Source organism: Papaver somniferum, chromosome 8 (genome assembly GCF_003573695.1).
Source record: "Papaver somniferum cultivar HN1 chromosome 8, ASM357369v1, whole genome shotgun sequence".
Taxonomy (NCBI): domain Eukaryota; kingdom Viridiplantae; phylum Streptophyta; class Magnoliopsida; order Ranunculales; family Papaveraceae; genus Papaver; species Papaver somniferum.
The window spans coordinates 113,382,087-113,408,155 of NC_039365.1; the positions used below are offsets into that span (position 1 = coordinate 113,382,087).

At 42.1% G+C, this 26,069-nt stretch overlaps 1 protein-coding gene across 1 annotated transcript; it reads right to left on the reverse strand.

Moving 5' to 3' along the window:
* Window positions 1-1,116: 1,116 nt before the first annotated feature.
* Window positions 1,117-6,034, reverse strand: LOC113305936. The gene is made up of 5 exons (XM_026554927.1): window positions 5,494-6,034; window positions 5,098-5,374; window positions 4,424-5,052; window positions 4,139-4,300; window positions 1,117-1,289 (listed from the first exon to the last, which is right to left on the reverse strand). The coding sequence occupies exons 1-5, from the start codon at window positions 6,032-6,034 to the stop codon at window positions 1,117-1,119; spliced, it is 1,782 nt and encodes a 593-aa protein (XP_026410712.1).
* Between the last annotated feature and the right edge of the window lie 20,035 nt (window positions 6,035-26,069).

A 26,069-nucleotide genomic window follows, 5' to 3' on the forward strand; every position in this document is an offset into this window, starting at 1 on the left:
GTTCATATTTCGGGCTTTGAAATCACCCTCAATCAAAAATAGTTTTAGTTACTCATAGGTTTGGAGTTCATCATCAATAATAATTGAAATAAAGAAGATAAAAGATAAAAACGAAAGCAAACCCTAGCTGCAACTATCTCCAAAAAGCTCCAAATAGAATACGTGATCCCCAAAGTTGTAGAAAGACTTCTCTTTCGTAGCTCATCTTGTTCCAAAATTAGGTCTAGTCTTCAAAGGTCCAATAGATGAAAGTCCACCAAATCCAAATCCAAGTGTGAGAAAACCCATGTAAAAAATATGCCCTAAAAATGGTCGCCTGAAAACTGGTTCCAACGTCGGGAGGGAACTGACCAGAAAAGTCATCTCAGGTGACCCGGAAATTTGTCGCTGATCACTGTTCATCGGAGTCAAAGTAACAGTCAACCGTCAAACTCGACGACTGACTAACGGTCAACATCCCTGAGTCAGGTTCGAGTCAGGGCTGAGTGGCTTTGGCCTAGGTCATTTGCAGTATTGTACAAACCATAATCAGTTAAGCGCCATCTTTGCCTTCACAGCTTCAGTTCTTCCTTGCTCCAGCTGCAATGCCTCTCAAGTTGCTTCATTAGCAGCTCCCATAGCTCAACATCCAACCATCAGAACAGCACCAATCCACCAGTAGATAATATTTTCATGCCAACAGCTCAACTTTGCATTGCAGCATCAACAAAGCTGCACCTACAATTTCCAAAAATTCCATCTCCATACTCAGTTGCACAAATCCCGCAACACTGCTAATCTCAGTACCACCAATTCCTCCATCTGAGCTGCAACCTCAGTCTGTTGCAGAGGCCAACAAACTCAACACCTGCAATCACCACCATGAACAGCATCCAACCGCGCAAACCTCATTCTGCTCCCATACCACCAGTATCAACTGCAACGAACCTTCAATGCCATCAGCTGGAGCTCCACTCTTCTCAGCTACACTGTCAACAACATCCACTTCTTGTTGTTCTTGCTCTTCCATTTTACAGCTTCAACTCCAGCTGCTACTCGAATACCTCCAAAACCAATAGCACCATTTCAGTTCAGCTTCCCTTTCTCAGCTTCTTCATTCCACCAGACCCATTCAAATCAATCACTTCTACCACTTCCAACAACATCTGTAGCTTCATGCCTCCATTTGAGCTGTAACTGCACCATTACCAACTCAGCTCTTGACCTGCATACTGGAATTCGAACTAAACCCATGTCCAGTTTCATATCTTTTTCATCAGCAGCAACCCTTGGCAGCATCACATCTCCATCTGCAGTTCACTTCACAGCCCTAGGCTCACCTGCAACAGCTGCAACTTCAATCCAGCAAACCCATTTCAACACTACAACTCTCTTTTCTGATTTGCAGTTCAGAACTCTACCAGCTTCGATGACAGTAACACAAACTCAACCCTGTTCATCCAATACATCCCCAGAATCGAGCAATTTCACTGCCAGTTTTCTGTAACTCGAACTCAACTACAAAACCCACATCTCAACTTCCTTCTTCATACATCACTGAGCAATTTCAGTTTTTTCTCCTCTATTGTTCTTGCGAAAATTCCCAACATCAGCAACATTAAATCCCCAATTTCAGAAACCCTGTCTTCACTTCTTCTCTTCTTCTTGATTCTCAACAGCAACCACGAACCCATGTTAACCAATTGCTCCAATCGATCTCATTAGTAGCAGCTCTCAGATCCCCTTTCTTGAGTGAATCGACCCATCTCCTGGAAAAATCCTCATCTCAATATCTTCAAATTAAACCCTAACCTCAATCTTCATCTCTGTCTCAACTTCGGTAAAATAACTACATCAATTTCAGTTCTCGAGCATCTCGATTCTTCTCAGCATCAATTTCTTTCTTTCTGTGAGTTTTAGGCGCAGACGGAGAGGAATAAAAGCTAATGATAGATAATCATTTCCTCTCTGAATTTTAGGGTTGTGTAGGAATAAGGCTAGTCGATATAGCCACCCTTGTGAGGTAGATAAGGGGTTCCCATATGATGAATGATTGTCGGTTCCAGATAACTGACATGCCTATTCTCTTTCTTGCTCAACTGTAACTAGATTCGCTCGCCTGTGAATTGTTCTTTTTACTCCTTTTCGCTCCAAATGAACGCTTTCTTCTACCAATAACAGTCGTCTCTCCCTTATTTCTCATATCTATTTTTTCTCTTCAATTTCTTTTCATCACTAAAGTTGTCGTGTTTTTCAGACAGATAATTTGCATCACTAAAGCCGACATGCTTTTCAGACAGAGATGAAGAAACATAAGCAAATAATGAGAAATAGCTCGCCTCCAACAACAGTTGCACTTGAAATGACACTTTAGCCATGTTTCTTCTTCTTTTGTTCCAAATGGCTCCAAAGTACCTAAACACTCAAAAGCAAACATAAGATACATAATTTACAAGAAAACTTAACAAAGAAATCATAAACAATAGATAAATATCAAGGTGTTTTAGACACCTATCAAATTCTCCCACACTTAGACTTTGCTAGTCCTCGAGCAAATCAAACAAATAGTTCTAAAACATATACACACAACTCTGTGTCGTCGAGGCTACGGTCACACATAGCACGTATAACAAGCCTTTGAACCCCTAGGTGTCCCTATTGGACCAGTTTTAGTCTCGTGAAGGTTTACAAGAGGTCTACCTACAAAACCTATATTTCCAACTCCAACTACCTGTGACAAATCTATGAATGAATCCAAATTGGCTATTGGAGGAGGTACCCTGATGTGAATTCAAATTAATACATATGTAAATTAAGCTCTACTCAGAAAGTTGAACAAACCACAATACTCAGAGTCTGACTAACCACAATTACATATGAATAGATTAAGAAGATGGATATAAAGATAGATGTTTGCGAATGTTGACTAAGTGAACGGTGTTTCCCATATCTGTCTGAAGGTCACCGCCAAGATGAACTTATGAAACCTAATGGATTGAGATACTGGTCTGAAATCTAATATCAACATAGTTGGCATATACAAGGGAACCAGCGATCGACAATCTTAATTCTAAATCAACTCAACTAGCATATACAAGGGAACCAAGAGTCGATTTTATTGAACAATAATAATATTTTTTCTTTTTCTTTTTCACTTTTTTTTCTTTCTCTTTTTTTCGGATTGACAACATGATTAGATCTTTTGGATCCAAGCGCATGCATCTTGTCAGCAGATTACATGGTAACTCCCGTGGATCTTGCGTTCCAAGCTTGCTTAGGCGACGGAGACGGGGAGAACACACACATATTGCTATCCAAGTGTCATTTTTTTTTTGTTTTTTTTTTTCATATATACTCCGGTTGGTCTAATTGGTCAGGTCTTTTTTTTTCTTAGTAACTCAATCGCTCTATTTCATCCTAGCAGTAATAACAATTCGATGTTAGTGACCCACCAAATCACTTAGAGAAACAAGAAAATATTGCAAAAATAAAAACAGAAGGTGATATGATGACATTCCGAGATATGGTAACAACTATCATATTATTTCTAACACTTGAATAATTTTGTCCTTTTAGTTAATGGGTTCCTCAACCCCTGCAGCCAAGATGGTTCCATCCATTTAGATTGATAGTGTCATCCTAAAGGCACATGTTTCTAGGTTTCGGAGTGTATAAAGCAATTTGTTTTTTTTTGTTTTTTTTTTTTTCAATTTTCAATTTTTTTTGTTTTTATTTTTATAACTAAAGGCATCAAACTCTACAAACTACAAAAATATAAATTCTCCCCCACACTTAAACTTTACATTGTCCTCAATATAAAATTTAGTCATTCAAATTAAAGTTCAAGGTGGGAAATTCCGCAAATGTTATGCAAAAACGAAGATAAAATGCTTAAAAATAAAAAAGATAAAAATAGAAATACAAAACCGGTGGGTTGCCTCCCACTTAGCGCTTGGTTTAAAGTCGTCAGCCCGACTTACTACTCGCATACATCCTTAGCCAGCGTTAGTTTCCTCAACAACAAAACATGAGTGCACATTGCTCGGATATCTCGTCGCTTCAAAGATATTGAAACATACGAACTCTCCATCGAATTCCATTGTCAATGTGCCTTCAAAAATATCTATTTTTGTTCTAGCGGTTCTCATAAATGGTCTACCCAACAACAAAGGTGTAGACGAGGATGAATTTTCATCACTCATATCAAGAACATAGAAGTTCACGGGAAATATAAGCTCATTGACCTGCACCAAAACATTTTCAACAACCCCTTTTGGGTAGACATTGGATCTATCCGCAAGTTGAATAACAATACCGGTATCTTTAAGAGGACCAAGATTTAAAGATTCATAAATTTAAGCATGCATTACACTAATAGATGCTCCTAAATCTAGTAAAGCTTTTGTGAACCTTGTTTTTCCGATTGTGCAAGGTATAGTAAAACTGCATGGGTCTTTCAATTTAGGTGGGAGTTTCTTTTGAAGATATGCTGAAGCACTCTCCCCCACATTCATTACCTCATTACCAGTCAATTTGTGCTTGTTGGTGCACAATTCCTTCAAGAACTTTGCATAGCGAGGAACCTGCCTTATCTCCTCAATTAATGGAATGTTCACTTCAATCTTCTTGAAGATCTCCCACATCTCTTTGTATAACGTCTCCTCTTTTGTATTTGAAAACCTGCTGGGAAAAGGTGGAGGAGTAACATAAGTAGAAACAAGAGGTTTAGAGTTAGAATTTGTTACCGAATCAGCCTTTTTAGGGGTTGTTTCACCCTCTTCTTTCTCTAAATCAGTTTCATGGGATACCGGTGATGCTGTCGATTTCTCTACTTGCTTTCCACTTCTCAGTTCAATAGAATTCACATTCTCCTTATGATTTAACGGTTGCAAAGGAAGTTTTCCAGCTGCCTGTGCTTCCAATTTGCTCACGGTTATACTCATGCCTTGAGTTTCTTGTTGCGGCCTTTGCAAGAATTGGTACCCACCTTGTTGATTGAAAGGAGGATTAGAAACTGCAACTTGCTTGTTGGCGTAGCTGAAATTGGGATGACCTCGCCAACCGGGATTGTATCTGCTGGAATACAGATCATATCTTAGCCTTTGCTAATTTTGGTACATAGCACTTGCTTGCTCAACATCTTCGGTGTATGATGATGGTATGACAGCTGCTGCTATTTGATGCATCATCTTCTCCATGTTACCCATCCTTTGTTCCAAATGTGAAGACTTGCTAACTTCATTCACCTTCCTTACCATTGGTTCATCTCTAGTGAAGAATTGTTGCGTGTTTGCAGCCATGTTCTCTAACAAGCTTGTAACTTCAGCAATGGTCTTGTTGGTGAGTTCACCACCACTTGCGGCATCAATCAATTTTTTCTCATTAGAAAGCAACCCTCGTAGAAATATTGAATAATGAGTTGATCGCTAATTTGATGGTGTGGACAGCTAGCTAAAAGCTTCTTGTACCGCTCCCAATATTCATAGAGAGTCTCTTCCAATATTTGCACAATACCACAAATTTCCTTGCGAATCACTGCTGCTTTTGATGCTGGAAAATACTTCTCAAGGAACAATTTCTTCATCCCGTTCCATGTGGTTATACTCCCAGGAGGTAAACAAAAGAACCATTCTCCTGCAGTATCTACAAGGGAGAAAAGAAATGTTGTCATCATAGCCATATCTGCATCTGCGGTTGCTTGCTTCATACTAGTTACAACATGATGAAATTGTTGCAAGTGACGATAAGGATCTTCTCCCGCTAAACCTCTGAATTTGGGCAGCAAGTGAATCAATTTTGGCTTCAACTCAATGGTTCCATTTAGCTGAATACATAAAGGCTGTTGATCAAGGTTTGGACAAGTGAGATCTTTGAGTGTTCTCGGAGCAGGCGGTCGACCTCCCATTGTGTTGTCTTCCTCTTTGTCCAAGTCCGAAAATTCACTTGGTGTAGAACTAGGAGGAAGTGGAGTATTCGCTGCTCGAATGAAGTCTTTTAGGAAAGTACCCGAACGAAGACGTATACCAATAGGACTTGACCTGCCTTCTCCGCGCATTCACCAAAGAAATAGTACCTGAAATTCAGATTCTAAGAGATTAAATAAGTAAATTGAAATTCTAACCAAAAGCAAAACTATAAACTATGAATAAAAATAACAACTAAACTTGCCATTGCCTCCCCGGCAGCGGCGCAAATTTTGACGAGGTGTCAACTCACAAATAATAATTTTCTACTTCTTTTTACACTAGCAAGTAGTATAATGAAAGCAGGATCGTCCCAAGGTAGGTGTATTAAGCAAAAGTTGTTATGAAAATACTCTTAGCAAGATGATTTTGTTATAGAAATTCTGGAAATTGTAAAGTTGTATTCAAATATGAGATGGAATTGATTAAGGAATCATTCTCGACCACGAAACATAAACCAAATCGATATATAGCACGTTCTTCGCATTATCTTGTTACTTACAACCCTAGCATAATTAGTACGCTCAACTCTGCCGCTATTATCTCCTAAGCTCACCGGACACGGAAACGCTCGACTACCGGTTTCTACTTGTCAAGTTTCCTAGAGGTACGCTTACTAGGTGTGACTTAAACAAATGTTCTAAGTTTTGTGAGATAAGGTTGCTCCTAGTGATAAATCCAAAAGCTTGAATTACCTAATAGTGTCAATTTCTACATACGAGTACTTAACAAAGTCCCATCATCAATACCCATATATTGATACTTGTGTTTAATTCTCTAGACAATTACGGGTCGAACAAAATCTAAACTAGTAATAGAATTGTGACTCAATGATTTAATTTCGAACTTAAAAAATTTAGGAACAGTCCATAAGCATTATTAGCATGGTAGAAATCAAACAATAAAACTTACGAGAAAACGAGCTATTGCATATCAATTATGAGTTCATATTTCGGGCTTTGAAATCACCCTCAATCAAAAATAGTTTTAGTTACTCATAGGTTTGGAGTTCATCATCAATAATAATTGAAATAAAGAAGATAAAAGATAAAAACGAAAGCAAACCCTAGCTGCAGCTATCTCCAAAAAGCTCCAAGTAGAATATGTGATCCCCCAAGTTGTAGAAAGACTTCTCTTTTATAGCTCCTCTTGTTCCAAAATTAGGTCTAGTCTTCAAAGGTCCAATAAATGAAAGTCCACCAAACCAAAGTGTGAGAAAACCCATGTAAAAAATATGTCCCAAAAATGGTCGCCTAAAAACTGGTTCCATCGCCGGGAGTTGGCCGGGAACTGACCAGAAAAGTCATCTCAGGTGACCTGGATTTTTTTCGCTGATCACTGTTCATCGGAGACAAAGTAGCAGTCAACCGTCAAACTCGACGACTGACGAATGGTCAACATCCCTGAGTCAGGTTCGAGTCAGGGCTGAGTGGATTTGGCCTAGGTCATTTGCAGTATTGCACACAACCATAATCAGTTAAGCGCCATCTTGGACTTCACAACTTCAGTTCTTCCTTGCTCCAGTTGCAATGCCTCTCAAGTTGCTTCATTAGCAGCTCCCATAGCTCAACATCCAACCATCAGAACGGCACCAATCCATCGGTAGATAATATTTTCATGCCAACAGCTCAACTATGCATTGCAGCATCAACAAAGCTGCACCTGCAATTTCCAAAAATTCCATCTTCATACTCATTTGCTCAAGTCCTGCAACACTTCTAATCTCAGTACCACCAATTCCTCCATCTGAGCTGCAACCTCAGTTTGTTGCATAGGCCAACAAACTCAACACCTGCAATTACCATCATGAACAGCATCCAACCGCGCAAACCTCATTCTGCTCCCATATCACCAGTATCAACTGCAACGGACCTTCAATGCCATCATCTGGAGCTCCACTCTTCTCTGCTACACTATCAACATCATCCACTTCTTGTTGTTCCTTCTCTTCCATTTTACAGCTTCAAATCCAGATGCTACTCGAATACCTCCAAAACCAATAGCATCATTTCAGTTCAGCTTCCTTTTCTCAGCTTCTTCATTCCACCAGACCCATTCAAATCAATCACTTCTACCACTTCCAACAACATCTGTAGCTTCATGCCTCCATTTGAGCTGTAACTGCACCATTACCAACTCAGCTCTTGACCTGCATACTGTAATTCGAACTAAACCCATGTCCAGTTTCATCTCTTTTTCATCAGCAACAACCCTTGGAAGCATCACATCTCCATCTGCAGTTCACTTCACAGCCCTAGGTTTACCTGCAATAGCTGCAACTTCAATCCAGCAAACCCATTTCAACACTACAACTCTCTTTTCTGATTTGCAGTTCAGAACTCTACCAGCTTCGATGACAGCAACACAAACTCAACCCTGTTCATCCAATACATCCCCAGAATCGAGCAATTTCACTGCTAGTTCTCTGTAACTCGAACTCAACTACAAAACCCAGATCTCAACTTCCTTCTTCATACATCACTGAGCAATTTCAGGTTTTTCTCCTCTATTGTTCTTGCGAAAATTCCCAACATCAGCAACATTAAATCCTCAATTTCAGAAACCCTGTCTTCACTTCTTCTCTTCTTCTTGATTCTCAACAGCAACCACGAACCCATGTTAACCAATTGTTCGAATCGATCTCATCAGTAGCAGCTCTCAGATCCCCTTTCTTGAGTGAATCGACCTATCTCCTTGAAACAACCCTCATCTCAATATCTTCAAATTAAACCCTAATCTCAATCTTCATCTCTGTCTCAACTTCAGTAAAATAACTACATCAATTTCAGTTCTCGAGCACCTCGATTCTTCTCAGCATCAATTTATTTCTTTCTGTAAGTTTAGGCGCAGATGGAGAGGAATAAAAGCTAATGATAGATAATCATTTCCTCTCTGAATTTTAGGGTTGTGTAGGAATAAGGCTAGTCGATATAGCCACCCTTGTAAGGTAGATAACGGGTGCCCGTATGATGAATGCTTGTCGGTTCCAGAGAACTGACATGCCTATTCTCTTTCTTGCTCAATTGTAGCTAGCTTCGCTCGCCTGTGAATTGGTCTTTTTGCTCCTTTTTGCTTCAAATGAACGCTTTCTTCTACCAACAACAACCATCTCTCCCTTATTTCTCAGATCTACTTCTTCTCTTCAATTTCTTTTCATCACTAAAGCTGTCGTGCTTTTCAGACAGATAAATTTGCATCACTAAAGCCGACATGATTTTCAGACAGAGATGAAAAAACAAAAGTAAATAATGAGAAATAGCTCGCCTCCAACAACAGTTGCACTTAAAATGACACTTTGGCCCCGTTTCTTCTTCTTTTGTTCCAAATGACTCCAAAGTATCTAAACACTCAAAAGCAAACATAAGATACATAATTTACAAGAAAACTTAACAAAGAAAGTGAAAAGGCGAGGGTACCCAAATATACCTCAGGCTAAAAAATTTCCTACCTATAAGTCATTTCTCCGAAAGTGATTGTCTATGGACTGAGTCGAGACAACACAACTAATCGTATCACACTTCGTGTGATCGTTTATGGATACGAGATCGAGACAATACAACAACGAAGCATGTTTACTTGATATAATGGTTCAGACTTAACCAAACACAATAAGATTGCTTATCAAGTAAATATGAGTTAACGTTTGTGTAATTTACTTTAATTATAATAAAACAATTATAATGCGGAAAATAAAAGTAAATGACACAACAAGATTTTGTTAACGAGGAAACCGAAAATGCGGAAAAACCCCGGGACCTAGTCCAGAATTGAATACTCTCAGGATTAATCCGCTACACAAAATTACACTAACTTCGTATAGTTAAGACCAAGTAACTAACCCTATAGTTCACCTAGTTACGTCTGTATTCCCACGCCTCCGACTTATGAATAAGTCACGTACTTGGAACAATCCCTTTGGTTCGTATTCCAAACAGTAAAGGAACAAGAAATCTGTTTGGCATCAACTCTATTCAACCAAGTGATATGGGTCGGACAAAGGCTTTTCCGTTTATCTCAACATAAACTCCTTCGTCGGGTCTAGATCTATCTTATGTTTAATCACCGAAGGTAATCAATTAAGATTAATCCAACAACACCTTTAATCCGAAGAACCGTGTTGATGCCGATCTACTCAATTAATATATCCAATATACCACAAGGATAAACCGATTAGTAATTGGATCCCCTTTTACCCAAACAAGTATTGTGCACACCAAAGATTATAAAACCCAAGTCAGATTTTCAATATCTTCTTTGTCTTCAAATCTTCTTAAATCTTCAATAAAAACCTGCACACAATCATTTGACTCTCTTGTGATCAATCACGTACAAAATGGAGTCTGTTAACAATGGATTATCACAAGATCGTCTTTAGAATTAACAACATTCTAAAGATCCCTGTCGAAACTCTGAACTAGTTTGAGTGAATCTTATATCAGAAGAGAAGATTCTCAAGAATAAACAAACTAGGTGCAATCAGATTTCAACCACCATTAGTCAATCAAATCAATCGAAAACAAAGATAAACCGCAATTATCTAGTTTCCCGCCAACGAGTCGCGCTAGAGATTCTCAATCCCAAAGAAGACTTTAAAACGAGCGGGAGATTTCACCTAATTAGATTACTCTCCTCTCCGATAGGCGGATACACCAGTAACAAAGACAAAAGAGGAAGTCTGTTGTTACGAAGGATTAGTTTGCTAGAAAGGCAAACTTCGTGTATATATATACAAGGAAGTTTGGACACCAAGCAATTTCCAAAACCGAAAATATTCTCAAGATATTCATAAAAGCACAGATTCGGTTTTCATAATTCCTGAAAATGCTCTGTCCAAAAATAACAATCGAAATCTCTCAAAAAATATAATTAGTAAATACATATTACTAATTCTGTAATTTCCCTACAAAGTGAAATTAATAACCTTAATGAAAAGATTCTTAACTTACTTATGTTTCGATCCTGGGATTCTCTTCCCTTAGCCGTTAAGGAATATCTTTGAACAATTATAGAAATAAACATTCACAGCACGTGTTCAAAGTTTGTCGACATCTTTACTTTGTAAGTTCTCTTTCACACTTACAACCTTGAAACCGATTTGCCACACTTCCAAACAAGTTAAGAATTGGTTCATCTGACTTTCAAGAACTATGTGATTGATCAAACCAATATTCAATCACAACCATGGGTTTAACGATTCTACCAAAACAAGTTTCGGTTCTACCTCCATGTGAGTACTACGCATATTCACACTAGCTTCCCAAATACTCGGTTGACTAGGTACTAGGATTGGTTCCCCACATATATGTGGTATCTAACTTATATGTGTTGCACATGTCCATAGGATCGGTTCCCATTTCTGCTATAAACCTTGTTGCACCCCATACAAGGATCGTTTCCCCTTGATGTACTGCACCCCTTACAAGGATCGGTTCCCTTTCCCTTACTAGGATCGGTTCCCTTTCCCTTACAAGGATCGGTTCCCTTTCCCTTACTAGGATCAGTTCCCTTTCTCCAAGGCAGACATAATCCGATCATACCACAGGTGATTACTTAAGATTGGTTTTACTAATAAAAAGTTATACCAATACAAAAGTCAGGAATTTGTGAATAGTTCTACCAAGAACACAACAAGTTGTGAGCGGTTATACTCTATCACACATATTGGTTGTTCATAAGATATGCAATGAATAACAAAACCGATAACTCCTGACAATTTCCTTTTCGGTCCACAAACAAGTGTATGAACTTACTTCCTTAGAACACATGTAAACATTGTTCCCTAGGAAAAAATCCTCACCTCATACCCATACATAATCACAATAGCATTCAAATGATTATGGTGATGTCTTATCTACAAAGTTTAATGATTAAGCAATAAACCTCGTATTGTATTTCTTAATACTATGTCTATCTAGAGTTCATATATGCTTCGTAGTTATGTTTTCAATATGCACGACTTGAAAGATATGTTAGGGAATGAAACAATTCAAGTCAAATATCACTAACCTCAAGTGGAAGGATGATTGTTGTCGTTGTAGCTCCTTTCTTCTTCACATCTTCAAGACTTCGCAATACTTGTAATGTCTCATATCCTAATACTTTCAAGCTAACCTATACGAAGTTTAACTCTAGTATATGATCAAGCAACTCTTAACATGAGTTTTGATTCACTAAAATATGACAACCAAACTTGACATACCAACACTTGGTGGGTTCAACCAAGCAATGCTCTAATAGAAAGCATAAACAATAGATAAATATCAAGGTGTTTTAGACACGTATCAGTGTGCGATGAAATTTCAGTTGATGCAACCTCCGTTCTTAAGGCATTAAAAAAAATTCCCAAGGGTACAGCCTGTGGGAGAGACGGTTTACGAGCGCAACATCTCCTTGATGCCATGAGTGGTGCTGCCAATGATGTATCTGGTGAGATACTCTCCTACATCACCAAAGTGTTCAACCTCTGGCTTTCAGGAAGTTTCCCACCTGCACTTGGGGAGTACATTGCAAGTTCCCCTCTTACTCCTTTGTTGAAACCAGGTGGAGGCCTCAGACCCATATCCGTGGGCACTATCTGGAGAAGACTTGTGTCTAAACTTGCTGCCATCAAAGTGGGGAAAGAGATGTCTGCCTATCTAGGCGATTTCTAGTTCGGCGTCAGAGTGTCGTGTGGAGGCGAAGGTATATTACACTCAGTCAATAGACTGCTGGATATGAAAGGGAATCAGAATGATACTTCTATGCTCCTCATTGACTTCACCAATGCCTTCAACATGGTTGACATGACTTCCCTCATTAATGAAGTACGACTACGATGCCCATCCATTTCACGTTGGGTCGAATTCTGTTACATGAGACCTCCAGGCTATATTATGATGGTATCATATTATCCTTCGCACCAGGTGTCCAGCAGGGAGATCCATTAGGACCCTTACTTTTTGCACTCACGCTGCATCCCATCGTGAAGTCTATTGCCTCCCAATGCAGTCTGGATTTACAAGCATGATATTTGGACGACGGAACAATCATAGGCGACACTATGCAAGTTTCCAGGGGGTTAAGTATTATTCAAGATGAGGGTGTTGGCAGGGGTCTCTATCTTAATCTTACCAAAACTGAAGTGTTTTGGCTTAATGCAGACCCTAGAAGTTTCGATCCCAAGGTTTTCCCCAACTGTATTGGTAGGCCTGCTTCCGGAGTTAAACTATTAGGGGGGTCGGTAAGTCTTGATCTACAGTACTGCAAAGACATGGTGATGCAACGGGTTAATAAGACCATTCATCTAATGAATACGGTCAAAAGGCTGAAGGACCCTCAAAGCGAATTGTTCATGCTACGTAATTGCGCAGGTGTCTCCAAACTATACTTTACCATGCGTACGAATCGTCTGGCAGCCCTAGAGGAAGCTACTTCCCAATACGACAATCACTTATACAAGTTTCTGAGACACTTAATTACAACAGATAGTGCAGGCTCTGGTCCATTGCAGTATAGGATGGCGACTCTCCCCATTAGAGATGGAGGTCTCGGGATTTATACTATGCATGACACAACACACTACTGTTACCTAGCATCTCAATCCCAAACTCGTCAGGTTCAACAAACAATCCTACACAACCATACCAGCGCAGATCCAAGACTGGCATATCAGCAAGCTCTACATACGTTCAATCAGGTATGTGGGCTCACCACTTCTCCACCAAACTTCAATGTTTCATCCCCTACACCCATGCATTCTCTGGCAGTGACCTATTTTGGAGTAGTGAAGAAAAACGTACCCACCAGTTTTGATATGTTTGTACGCGATAAGGTGTTATGGAAGTACAATCAAATGAAGCATGCTGAAGACTACCTCCTTGATATTCATACAGATGGATTAAACCAAACCCTTCTCCCTAGAAAGTTCTGAAGCGTCCTTTGCTATAGTCTTGGCATTCCCCTTTCCCGAACATAGTCGGTGTACTAGTTGCAGTAGGGACATGGATGTTTTTGGAGATCATGCTCTACACTGTGCCAGCGAGGTTGGTCTGAAATTTATACATGATCTTGTACAGGATGTTTATGTAGATATTTTTTTTCGAGCCGGTGTTTCAGCTGGAAAAGAAGTGTCACTTGGTCTTCGTTCAGATGGGAACAACACTTTGCTGCCGGCTAATTTATTTGTTTATAATTGGGAGAACGGGAAGGACATGTGCCTAGATGTTACAGGAGTATACCAATTCCATTCACAATTTTTTTCCAGTCCAGGAAATCGCTAGAGCTGTTACCCGTAAGGGAAACAAATACTTAGACACATGTACAACAAACGGCTATGGATTCAGAGTTCTTACATTCACTACCTCAGGAGAACTTGGTGAAGACACGATGGCATTTGTGAAACGCCTAAAGAACTATATTTCTAACAAAAACGCAAATTGTGAGACTGGATGTTTCTTGTTTCACGGATTAGGAATGGATACTCAAAAGGGTGTTGGGGCCCAATTGGTGGCTAGGTTGCCATTAAACCCAATGTGATCAAACTTCAGTTATTTTTCAATCAGTTCATAAAATTATTAGTCACACGTAATATAATAATAATTATTATTACCCCGCATCTCAACATTTATATTTTTTGATGTCACGGTTGTATCCCCTTTTACGAGTGCCAGAACTCCCAACTACACACCGGGCCATGCTATCTCCTCAGCTGTTTCACGTAAGTGTACCAAATATTTAGACAAGTGTTTGTCAAACGGATATGGTTTCAATGTCTTGCCTTTTACTAACTTTGGTGAGCTAGGTGAAGACGCTATCATATTCATGAAGAGATTGAGAAACTTCTTTATTCATCATGATGCTAACCATAAAGTTGGTGGCTCTTTGTTTCATAGATTACGAATTACTATTCAAAAAGGTGTAGGTGTCCAGATTGTTGCTCGGCTACCTTCTACCAATGTGTTGATTTTTCTTTCCTTTTCTTTCCTTTGTATAATAATTAATAATAATAAATGAAGGTAGAGGCTATGTTTAGATAAAATTAGAAATATAATTATTAAATGAAACTGATGAGTTCTTTTGCTAGTAAAAAAAATAAATAATATTTAATAAAGAAAAAATAATAATAATATATTTAAGGCTCGTCTCCATACGTCGACAGTTTATTGAAAATACAAAGAGAAGGTTCTCCCTGTCTCCGTCGCCTAAATAAGCGTGGAAGATGGGATCCATGGGAACTAATCATGTAGTCAATGAAATGAGTGAAACCTATCATCATCGTATAACAAGTCTAAAAGAGTCGATGAGGTTCTCACACTTGGATAACAGTATGTGTGCGTTTCCCCTGTCTCCGTCGCCTAAACAAGCGTGGAAAGCAAGATCTATGGGAACTATCACATATTTGTTGAAAAGAAACATGCTCTTAGAGTATCTAATCATGTCGTCGAGGTAAATGAGTGCTTATTTCAACTAACACCTAAATATATATATAAAATCCTTTGACGACATTCATACAAGTATTGTGGGTAACATCAATCACCTTAGTCAATATTTGCACACTTCACTATTCTATTTTCATTCTCTTATATATCCATGTGATTTCAGTACGCGAGTGTTGCGGCAAAAATGTTTCTTATTTTAAGAAACATTGCAAGTACAATGACTATCTGAGTAGAGTTATGCAATCGTGTTGAATGTCACACGTAAGTAATTGCTTATGTGTGATGATTGGAACGTATGTGAGATGTTTGTAGCTAAAGAACTTAAGCATGATAATTATTTAGCTTTCTGCTTTGTGTCTATCCTTAGTGGTTCTTCCAAGGCAAAGAAATTGGAGTAGGTTTTTTGGGTATACCTCTTGCAAACCCTCACGAGACCTCGTCCACTACGGACACCTAGGGGTTTAAAGGCATGTTGCATCAGCTAAGTGTAACCATATTCTCAACGAAATTAAGTTGTTGTATAGTTTGATTTAGTTTTATCTAGGACTAGCAAAAACTAAGTGTGGTGGAATTTGATAAGTGCATAATTCAAATGATTTTAGTGTCTATTTTATACTTGTTTTAGCTATTATTCTTGTATATTTTCGTATTATTACTCTTCTTTTCTTTTATTTGCTTCTATTATTGTAGATGTGGAAAATCCTACTACTACATCCAATGAATATCAAGAACACACAACTTAAGTAAATAAGCAAGAGATGAACATGCACACAAGATATATGTGGTTCGGCATGATTACCTACGTCCACGGGGCTGAGAGGATGATCTTATTACTTGATTGAAGGTTACAAGGTGGTGTTAATCACTAACAAGCTCTCTATTCACTCTACAAAGCTCTTAGTGTTTTGTCTTCCTCACTGCATTACTTGGTCCTCTATATCTTTACAAATCTCTCTATTTATAAGCTCTCAAGATGATACATCCATATTACAGTGTGAGTCGTGGTACATCTTTCTTGCTGCTCTTCTCGGGTACCATGTGATGCTTCTCCCGATATGTCGTCCTGAGCTGGGTGAGATCAGCTCCCGATGTGATTCTGCCCGATGTTGATAGCTTGGTATAATATGATCCGATTTCTCCTTTTATCATGGCCCGATGTATTTGGCCACGAGTCATACTTTGACCAGATTCTTCTTATCCTTTAAACTACTTTGTCAGGGCATTTATTAACCTAACGTCTGACAGACGTCTCTTCCATCACATCCGAGCTTCACCTTTACACGTGTTGGCTTCACAGGTTCTTCTAACGTCTCTTTTCTCGCGCCGAGCCTGGAGAGGATGATTCGGTGCCTCGCATCTTTCCTATTATTGGTACAACATCGCCAGGATTGCTCCACCTGGATCTGTGGATTATTTACACCTACATTTATGCCCCTTCTTTCACTCGTGTGTTCGACGCGATGGGAAGAAACCGCTTCGGCTCCCACAATACTGGCCATGCCGCGTTTCCCACTATGAGTTCCTAACTAACTCCACCTTTATGATATGTTACCTTCTCGTCCAGTTATTTCACTCAGGCTATAAATCCAGCAGTTAAACCCTCAATTTTCCTTTTATCCTTCTCTTCAATAACCAGCACTCTCTTTCCTTGTTTCCACCATTTTTCTACCATCGAAGCTTCTCCATCATCTTTGTTGTCAGGCTTCCATCTTCAAAACCCTCGCTCTTTGCTTAAATCTAGATACCATTCTTCCGCTGCTGCTATTGCTGGGACTTTCGATCTTCGTCGTTCTTCTCCGACCCATCTTCAGCTTCTCGCTTTCCTTCCAGTCCTCTCATGGCTTCTTCGACCCCTTCTATGACTGAAAAAAGGTGTGTGAGTTATACTTTTTCCGATGAGGATGGTGTTTCCCTCGATTCTTTGTTTATTGTTGATCCTTCCAAGCATGATCATCGTGCTCTTAATTCTCTCTTTCCTGACTATTCTCCTCCATTTTCATGTAGGACTGGTAAGAGAATCCCTAGAAACTTGACTGATGAGCAGTTCATTAATCAACTGAAGGATGACTACAATCTCCATGGCTATGAAATCAGACTGTTGTCGGGTTAGAAAGGCACCCTGAAGAAGGAGGAGGTGGAGAGATTTCAGCATTCGCCCGAGACGACGATCATCACCGAGGGTCAGCTTGATCTCGGGTTACGTATTCCCTTATACGATCCCAATCGTCCATTTGTTTATGAAGTTTTGTCTCAGCTTCGCCCGTTCCGTGCCTTGGTCCAATGGAATGGCAATACCTTCCGCCTCATGGCCGAGTGGGAGAGACGAGGTAGGGGTGAATGTTCTCCAACTGCTTGGTCGACCTATGACCCTTCTCAAGCAGGTGACTATACCTAGGCTAGATTCATTGGTAACTACCGGAGCGGGACTTCCACCAACGGTGATATTGCCGATTTTGCTGCCATCCCTCATCGTAACAAGGTTCTCACTGGGGGATTTAATAAGTTGATGCTGGATGAAGACCCCGAGGGTAGTACTACCTCGAATAAGCATGCTCGTCATACTAGCGACGCGGTCTGGGATCGGGTCCCTCTCGCCATCTGCGGTCCTATTTTAAGTGGCAGCCATCCTCCTCTTGAGTTCCTTGTTTAACCCTACCCGTTATGGGTGGTTAAGATTGATCAGGTAAGACTTATTTTTGTTTTTCTCGGCTGCTCGGCCCGATGATCCATTCATATTTTTAAGTTTTTTGATCTTTTATAGTCCAAGTCCCAGGGCAGTCAACCTAAGGTTACGGCTACTCAGAAAAGGTATAGGGGACATAGTGTAAGAGTGAAGGAGGAGACAGGGAAGGTAACAAATATACTTCTCTATTCACAGTACATGTACTTGCCCCTATTTTTTTCCTTGAATGTTTCTGACGATGACTCTTGCACAGAAATCCAAAGCTGATAAAAGGAGTGGTTGGTAGTGCTGCAGCGACAGGTGGTGAGGATCTCGATGATCGACTACCCTTATCTCACTTCTTGAAGACGTTTCCCCATAAGTCTTCGGACGTTTCATCTACCATTGTAGGTGGTAAGGCTGGTGGTAAGGGGAAGGGATCAGCTTCCGAGAACGTGCCCCTGCAGTCAACTGCTCTACCCGCTGGCAAGGGAGTTGTTATTTCTGATGTTGAGATAGTTTGTGGTGATGTCCGATAATGAAGATGATGAGGAGATTTTAGGAAACTCGGATGGGGAGTCCGAGGGCTCGGACCAGGAAGAGGAGCCAAAGGACATGGAAAACTCGCTTGCTGGGAAGAATTATGGTAGCGACCATCAAGTGTTAGAGAACCCTCCCAAAGATGTTTCTGGTCTGATCTTGGGTGGTAGCACTTTCTTTACCTTCTCAGGTCCGATTTGTGACTCCCTGGTGGACTCACTTCCCATGACTTTAGCTCGTATACTACCGATGAGATGATCAATGATGTTCCCTTCTATGCTGGTTTGACGGATATCTTTGACGTCATGGTGAGTCACCTTTCCTTAACCATTCACCCATTATGGGAGGAAGTGATTTAGTGATGTGACACGTGTTGCTTTGTAGGCTTCTAACCGAAGGTTGCTGGAGGCTGTTATGCGCCGGAATGAGCTAGCTGAGATGCAGAGACTTCGTTCCCAGCTGCAACAGGAACATGGACGAGCCCGAGGGATATAAATTCAACTAGCCGAAGCTAAAGGTATTTGTCCAAAACTTCGTTACCGTTGATTGATCGTGTAGTGCTAATATCCTGAGTGTAGTATTATCTTCTTAGCTGAGATTTCTAGCCTAGATAGAGACGCCGCCTCCGAATATCGCCTAATGAAGAAGAAATTAGACATCGAATCAGGTCAGGTAGCCATACTTCAGCAGAAAATTCACAATAAAGATGATAATATCGATCGTCAGGCTTCCAAGATTGAGGAGCTTCAGTCCGAGTTACTTCGATATCAAAGTTTTGAGTACGCGCCCGACGAGATGGATAATCTTCGGGTCCATTTACTCCAGGATCAAAGGGATGTTTCCAATAAAAGTTTGCTGGCCGAGTCTTTGGAGAGTCAGTGTGGATCGCTGAGACTTCATATTAGGGACCTGCATTCGGATCGTAAGCGGTTGTTGCAGGCCAAAGATATTGCCGAGAGATCCGCACAAGAGTTATACGGGAGACTTCGGAACTTTAATCAGATATGCCAAGAGTTGGAATGGGTTCAGGCTCAGTTGTCTGGTCTTCAGTTGGCACACGATCGACATAAGGCTAGTTGGAGCGATCACAAGAAATATTGTCCCACTAACGAGTTTAATGAGCAATTTTGATACATGAAAAATATTACCCCTTAGCCGGGCTAGTGTGCCCCCAAAAGGGAGGTAAACCCAACATGAAACATGGGGACTAAAGCCCAAGTCCACTAAGAAAGTATCCATGGGACGGAAAGGATAAGGGAGAAATTAATAGGAAAGAAGGAGGTTGTATTAGAGAAGGAATGACATTAGTAGTAATTAAGGAGGTTTAGGACATGTGGCATGATATGATAAAAAGAGGGGCTTTTGAAAAGTCTATATAAAGAGGCATATAGTACAATAGAAAAGGAGGATTTTTCTCTCTCTTTCTCTCCTATCTCTCTCTAGGATATTGGATGTGCTAGGACTTGTAGAACAAAACCAAAATCACCCCTCAACATTTTTCGACCACACCCAGAGACTCGTAGCTACCCATCCATCCCACCACATTTCCAACTTTCTTTTCTGCGTTTTCCCTCTTTCTATCGACGCTTTTTCACTCATTTTTTATGCTCTCACACCGGTTAAGCGCGGCACTATCATACTGTCATCTTTTCATTTATATAAAAAAAAACTCTCACCGGTACCGCGTAGTGGAACCAATGCATTGCTTCTCTCTCTAAAAAAACTCATCTACTCTACCCACCCTGAAAACTCCGCGTCTATCCTCCAACCTTCTGAGCAACTCTATTTTCCGCGTTCTACCTACGCCGAGTTACACCAGTACCGTGTCATCCTCGTTCTCCAGTTATACCAAGGCACATCAGCTATCCATCGTCCAATTGCGTGTTCGTAATGAAAATAACAATACTTCTTGGTCTTTAACAGTCAAATCATCTCCAACGAAGAGCTCCGAGACTAACATCGGGAAACACCAACGCCGCTGCACTGTCATTCTCTGACTATAACACAGTACATCATTAACAAAAAATGCATCAAAAGATAAGTTCTACCTTTCCCTAACCTTTTATTCTATTGAAACTGTTAGTTGATTAAATGGGTCATTTAGTTTGAAGTCATAGTTTCTATTTATAATCAATTTCAGCCAATATGGCTTGAGATCGGGGTCTATAAATCGTGTTTTTCATTGAATCCCTATGTTCTTAACTTTGAATTTAACATCGATTTTCCACTAGCAAGTCTTCATAATCACAACCCAGTGGACCCTTTTCCTTACAAAATCAAACACACTCGAGATTATTGACATAGTGAGAGCTTTTGGTTCTGAAACACAGAGTCATTTGAAGGTTGTTTTGGATTTAATTTGCAAAAAAAAGAAGGGGTAACAGGACCTTGAGTCTAATTTGCTTTTTGATTTCCCATTGTTTGAGGATGAAAACGATTTTTGATGATTTTGGTAATTTCGTGTAAGGGTGAGAAACGAGTCTAAACCCTAAACAATGTACTGCATGGGAGTACTTTAGATTCGAGATATCAATCTGTACAAGTACGGCCTAAACCAAGAAATGGTTGTTCCAGACTTGCTTCGGTCACAAAGTGAAGGAGAAGGGTTGGTCTTGGAGAGGGAAGCGAAGAGAGTGTTGAGACCAGAATAGTTGATTCTAGAAGAGTGGTTGTTTTGCGACTTGTATCAGAAAGTGAAACGCTAGCTATGTGGGAAGCTAACAGGTGATTTCTGAGTGTTGTATTCTCCTGACCAAAAACCTGTCTTTGGTGGAAATAGGTAAGACCTATTTATACAAGTCACAACAAAAGGTACCCTGGCCTCGTAAGAAGTGGAAACGGTTGAGTAATGGAAGAGAATGGTAACGGGTAACGCCTGGAATTGATGTTTCCATAATGAAGGATACGTTTCACCATTATTTCCTGTCATTACTAACCGCCTTACTCTTATGACACTTTCTTGTAACGGGCGTATTGCACACCGCACGCTGTAAACAGCCAGACCAATACCCTGATGAGCATTCTCCGGTTTGTGACATGTCTTGATGTCTCGAGTGTTTCGTGGAAAACGTGTAGCATGTTGGTATTATTTGTCAAGTTAAAGTTGAGAGGCTTGCCGGTTCGGTGGCGACCTTCGACGGCCGAGATTTTGCATCTTTGAGAAGAAGGGTAGCCGTGACCAAAGAGTTGGCAGCATATCCAAAAGGTTGCCGCAAGTCGTGTGGTTTGGTGTCAAGCTTGTACGGGTGAGATATGTGTCTCAGGAGGAGGGGTAGCCGTTGATTGTTGCAACTCTCCGTTTTACAGCCAGCGGCATGGAGGCATGGCCGGCATGGCTCGTGCATGCTCTTGGCACGGCCAAATTAGGGTTTGGTACAAACCGCGGAATTTTGGTATCGCATCCAAGAGGTTTCCACAAATCGTTTGGTTTGGTGGCAAGCTTGTACGGCTGAGATTTGCATCTCAGAAGGAGGAGTAGCCGTTGATTTTTGCAACCCTCTGTTTGGAAGTCAGCGACATGGAGGCATGTCTGGCATGGCTTTGGCATGTTTTAGGCGCGGCCAAATTAGGGTTTGGAATAAACCATGGAATTTGGCATTGACCAAGAAGTTTCCATGCGTTTGGTGGCGAACTTGTACGGCTGAGATCTGCGTCTCAAGAGGAGAGTAGCCATTGATTGTTGCAACCCTCCGATTGGCATCCATCGGCATGGAGGCATGGCTTTGGCATGTTTTAGGCGCGGCCAAATTAGGGTTTTGGCATAAACCGTGGAATTTGGCATTGGGCCAGAAGTTGCCACGCGTTTAGTGGAGAACTTGTATGGCTGAGATTTGCATCTCAGAGGGAAGGGTAGCCGTTGAGTTTTGCAATCCTCTATTTGGCAGCCAGCGGCATGGAGGCATGGCCGTCATGGCTTTGACATGTTTTAGGCGTAGCCAAATTAGGGGTTTGGCATAAACCGCGGAATTTTGGCATCGCAGCCAAGAGGTTGCCACAAATCGTTTGGTTTGGTGTCAAGCCTGTACGTCTGAGATTTCCATCTCAGAAGGAGGGGTAGCCGTTGATTGTTGCAACCCTCCGTTTGGCAACCAGCGGCATGGGGGCATGGCTTTAGCATGTTATAGGCACGGCCAAATTAGGGTTTGGCATAAACCATGGAATTTGGCATTGGGTCAGAAGTTGCCATGCGTTTGGTGGCGAACTTGTACGGCTGAGATCTGCATCTCAGGAGGAGGGGTAGCCGTTGATTGTTGCAACCCTCCGTTGGCAGCCAGCGGCATGGAGGCATGGCCGGCATGGCTTTGGCATGTTTTAGGCGCGGTCAAATTAGGGTTTTGGCATAAACCGTGAAATTTGGCATTGGTCCAGAAGTTGCCACGCGTTTGGTGGCGAACTTGTACGACTGAGATTTGCATCTCAGAGGGAAGGGTAATCGTTGATTGTTGCAACCCTCCGTTTGGAAGCCAGTGGCATGGAGGCATGGCCGGCATGTTTTAGGCGCAGCCAAATTAGGGTTTTGGCATAAACCGTGGAATTTGGCATTGGGCCAGAAGTTGCCATGCGTTTGGTGGCGAACTTGTACGGCTGAGATATGCATCTTAGGAGGAGGGGTAGTTCTTGATTGTTGCAACCCTCCGTTTGGCAGCCAGCGGCATGGAGGCATGGACGACACGACTTTGGCATGTTTTAGGCGCGGCCAAATTAGGGTTTTGGCATAAACCGTGGAATTTGGCATTGGGCCAGAAGTTGCCACGCGTTTGGTAGCGAACTTGTACGGCTAAGATCTGCATCTCAGGAGGAGGGTATTCGTTGATTGTTGCAACCCTCTGTTTGGCAGCCAATGGCATGGAGGCATGGTGACGGCTTTGGCATGTTTTAGGCGTAGCCAAATTAGGGGTTTGGCATAAACCGCGGAATTTTGGCATCGCGGCCAAGAGGTTGCCGCAAATCGTTTGGTTTGGTGGCAAGCTTGTACTTCTGAGATTTCCATCTTAAAAGGAGGGGTAGCCGGTGATAGTTACAACTCTCCGTTTGGCAGCCACCGGCATGGAGGCATGGCTTTGGCATGTTATAAGTGCGGCCAAATTAGGGTTTGGCATAAACCGTGGAATTTGGCATTGGGTCAGAAGTTTCCATGCGTTTGGTGGAGAAATTGTACGGCTGAGATCTGCATCTCAGGAGGAGGGGTAGCCGTTGATTGTTGTAACCCTCCGTTGGCAGCCAGCGGCATGGAGGCATGGCCGGCATGGCTTTGGCATGTTTTAGGCGCGGCCAAATTAGGGTTTTGGCATAAACCGTGGAATTTGGCATTGGTCCAGAAGTTGCCACGCGTTTGGTGGCGAACTTGTACGGCTGAGATTTGCATCTCAGAGAGCATTTTAGCCATTGATTGTCGCAACTCTCCGTTAGGCAGCCAGCGGCATGGAGGCATGGCTTTGGCATGTTTTAGGCGCGGCCAAATTAGGGTTTTGGCATAAACTGTGGAATTTGGCATTGGGCCAGAAGTTTCCATGTGTTTGGTGGCGAACTTATACGGTTGGGATTTGCATCTCAGGAGGAGGGGTAGTTGTTGATTGTTGTAACCCTCCGTTTGGCAGGCAGCGACATGTAGGCATGGCCGACACGGCTTTGGCATGTTTTAGGCGCGGCCAAATTAGGGTTTTGGCATTAACCGTGGAATTTGGCATTGGGCTAGAAGTTTCCACGCGTTTGGTAGCGAACTTGTACGTCTAAGATCTGCATCTCAAGAGGAGGGGTAGCCATTGATTGTTGCAACCCTCCGTTTGGCAACCAATGGCATGGAGGCATGGCCGACATGGATTTGGCATGTTTTATGCGCGACCAAGTTATGGTTTTGGCATAAACCGTGGAATTTGGCATTGGGCCAGAAGTTGCCACGCGTTTGGTAGCCAACTTGTACAGCTAAGATCTGCATCTCAGGAGGAGGGGTAGCCGTTGATTGTTGCAACACACCGTTTGGAAGCCAGAGGCATGGCCGACATGGCTTTGGCATGTCTTTGGCGTGGTGGGGTGGCTGGCATGGTTGGCATACCGTTGGCCCGGTGGTTTGGCCGGCATGGTTGGCGTGCCTTTGGGACGGAAGTGTGGCTGGCATGGTTGGCATGCCTTTGGAACGGTGGTGCGACTAGCATGGTTGACATACCTTTGGCGCGAACGTATGGTTGGCATGGTTGGCATGTCATTGGCACGGTGGTGCGACTGGCATGGTTGGCATGCCTTTGGCGCGGAGGTGTGGTTGGCATGCCGTTGGCACAGTGGTGCGGCTGGCATGGTTGGCATGCCTTTGGCGCGGAGGTGTGGCTGGCATGCCGTTGGCACAGTGGCGCGGCTTGCATAGTTGGCATGCCTTTGGCGCGGAGGTGTGGATGGCATGTCGTTGGCACAGTGGCGCAACTGGTATGGTTTGCATGCCTTTGGCGCGGATGTGTGGATGGCATGGTTGGCATGCCGTTGGCACAGTGGCATGGTTGGCATGCCTTTGGCGCGAAGGTGTGGCTGGAATGGTTGGCATGTCGTTGGCACGGTGGTGCGGATGGCATGGTTGGCATGCCTTTGGCACGGAGGTACGACTGTTATGGTTGGCATGCCTTTGGCGCGGAGGTGTGGCTAGCATGGTTGGCATGTCGTTGGCACGGTGGTGCGGCTAGCATGGTTGGCATGCCTTTGGCGCAGTGATGTGGCTATGCCGACCTAGGTGTGGAAATTAGGGTTTATCATGTCGAAACCCTAATTAGAATATACGGCATGCGCGATTGGCACGCTTGGCTAGAATGCGCGGCTGGCATGTGCGGAGACGATGCCTATCAATACTCAGGGTTTTGTCTTGGAACATAATGTATATATATAAAAAAAGGTACACTGGTAAATTTCCCGTAGATGTATTGAAAGGCTCAGTAAATGTGCTACTGGAGATATTGGTACTCACGGCTCCGTTTTCTTACAGAGCGACGTCACGTCAGACAAAGGTTTTACGATTTTAACCCTAAGCTAAAAACCACCATCAACATTAAGTCCCCTGCTTAGCTCGGAACAGGAGCATTGTTGCGAGGTAAGCATAAGATGGTGACATACAAGGACAAAATCGAAACGGCAAGTCATGAAAAGATGGTCAGTAAGATCCGGCTAATCTTTTTCGGAGGCAAGGAACATCTGTGATTCCCATGTTGGCGGCTTTGCACGAATTTGGCTCGGTGGGGAGCCGCTTGCATTGCTTGGCACGAAGTGAGCCGCTGACGTTGCTCGGCTTGGAATGGAACCGTTAGCGTTGTAATGACTTGGAGTGAGCCGTTAGCATTGGTCGGCTTGGGATGGAGCTGTTAGCATCGGTCGGCTTGGAATGGAGCTGTTAGCATTGGATTGGCTTGGAATGAACCGTTAGCATTGACTTGGCGGGGCGTTGGCATAGACTTGGTGTGCGTGAGTTTTCGGCATGGTGTGGGCGTAGGCTTGGTGTGGCGTGGGCGCTGGCTTGGTGTGGACGTTGGCTTG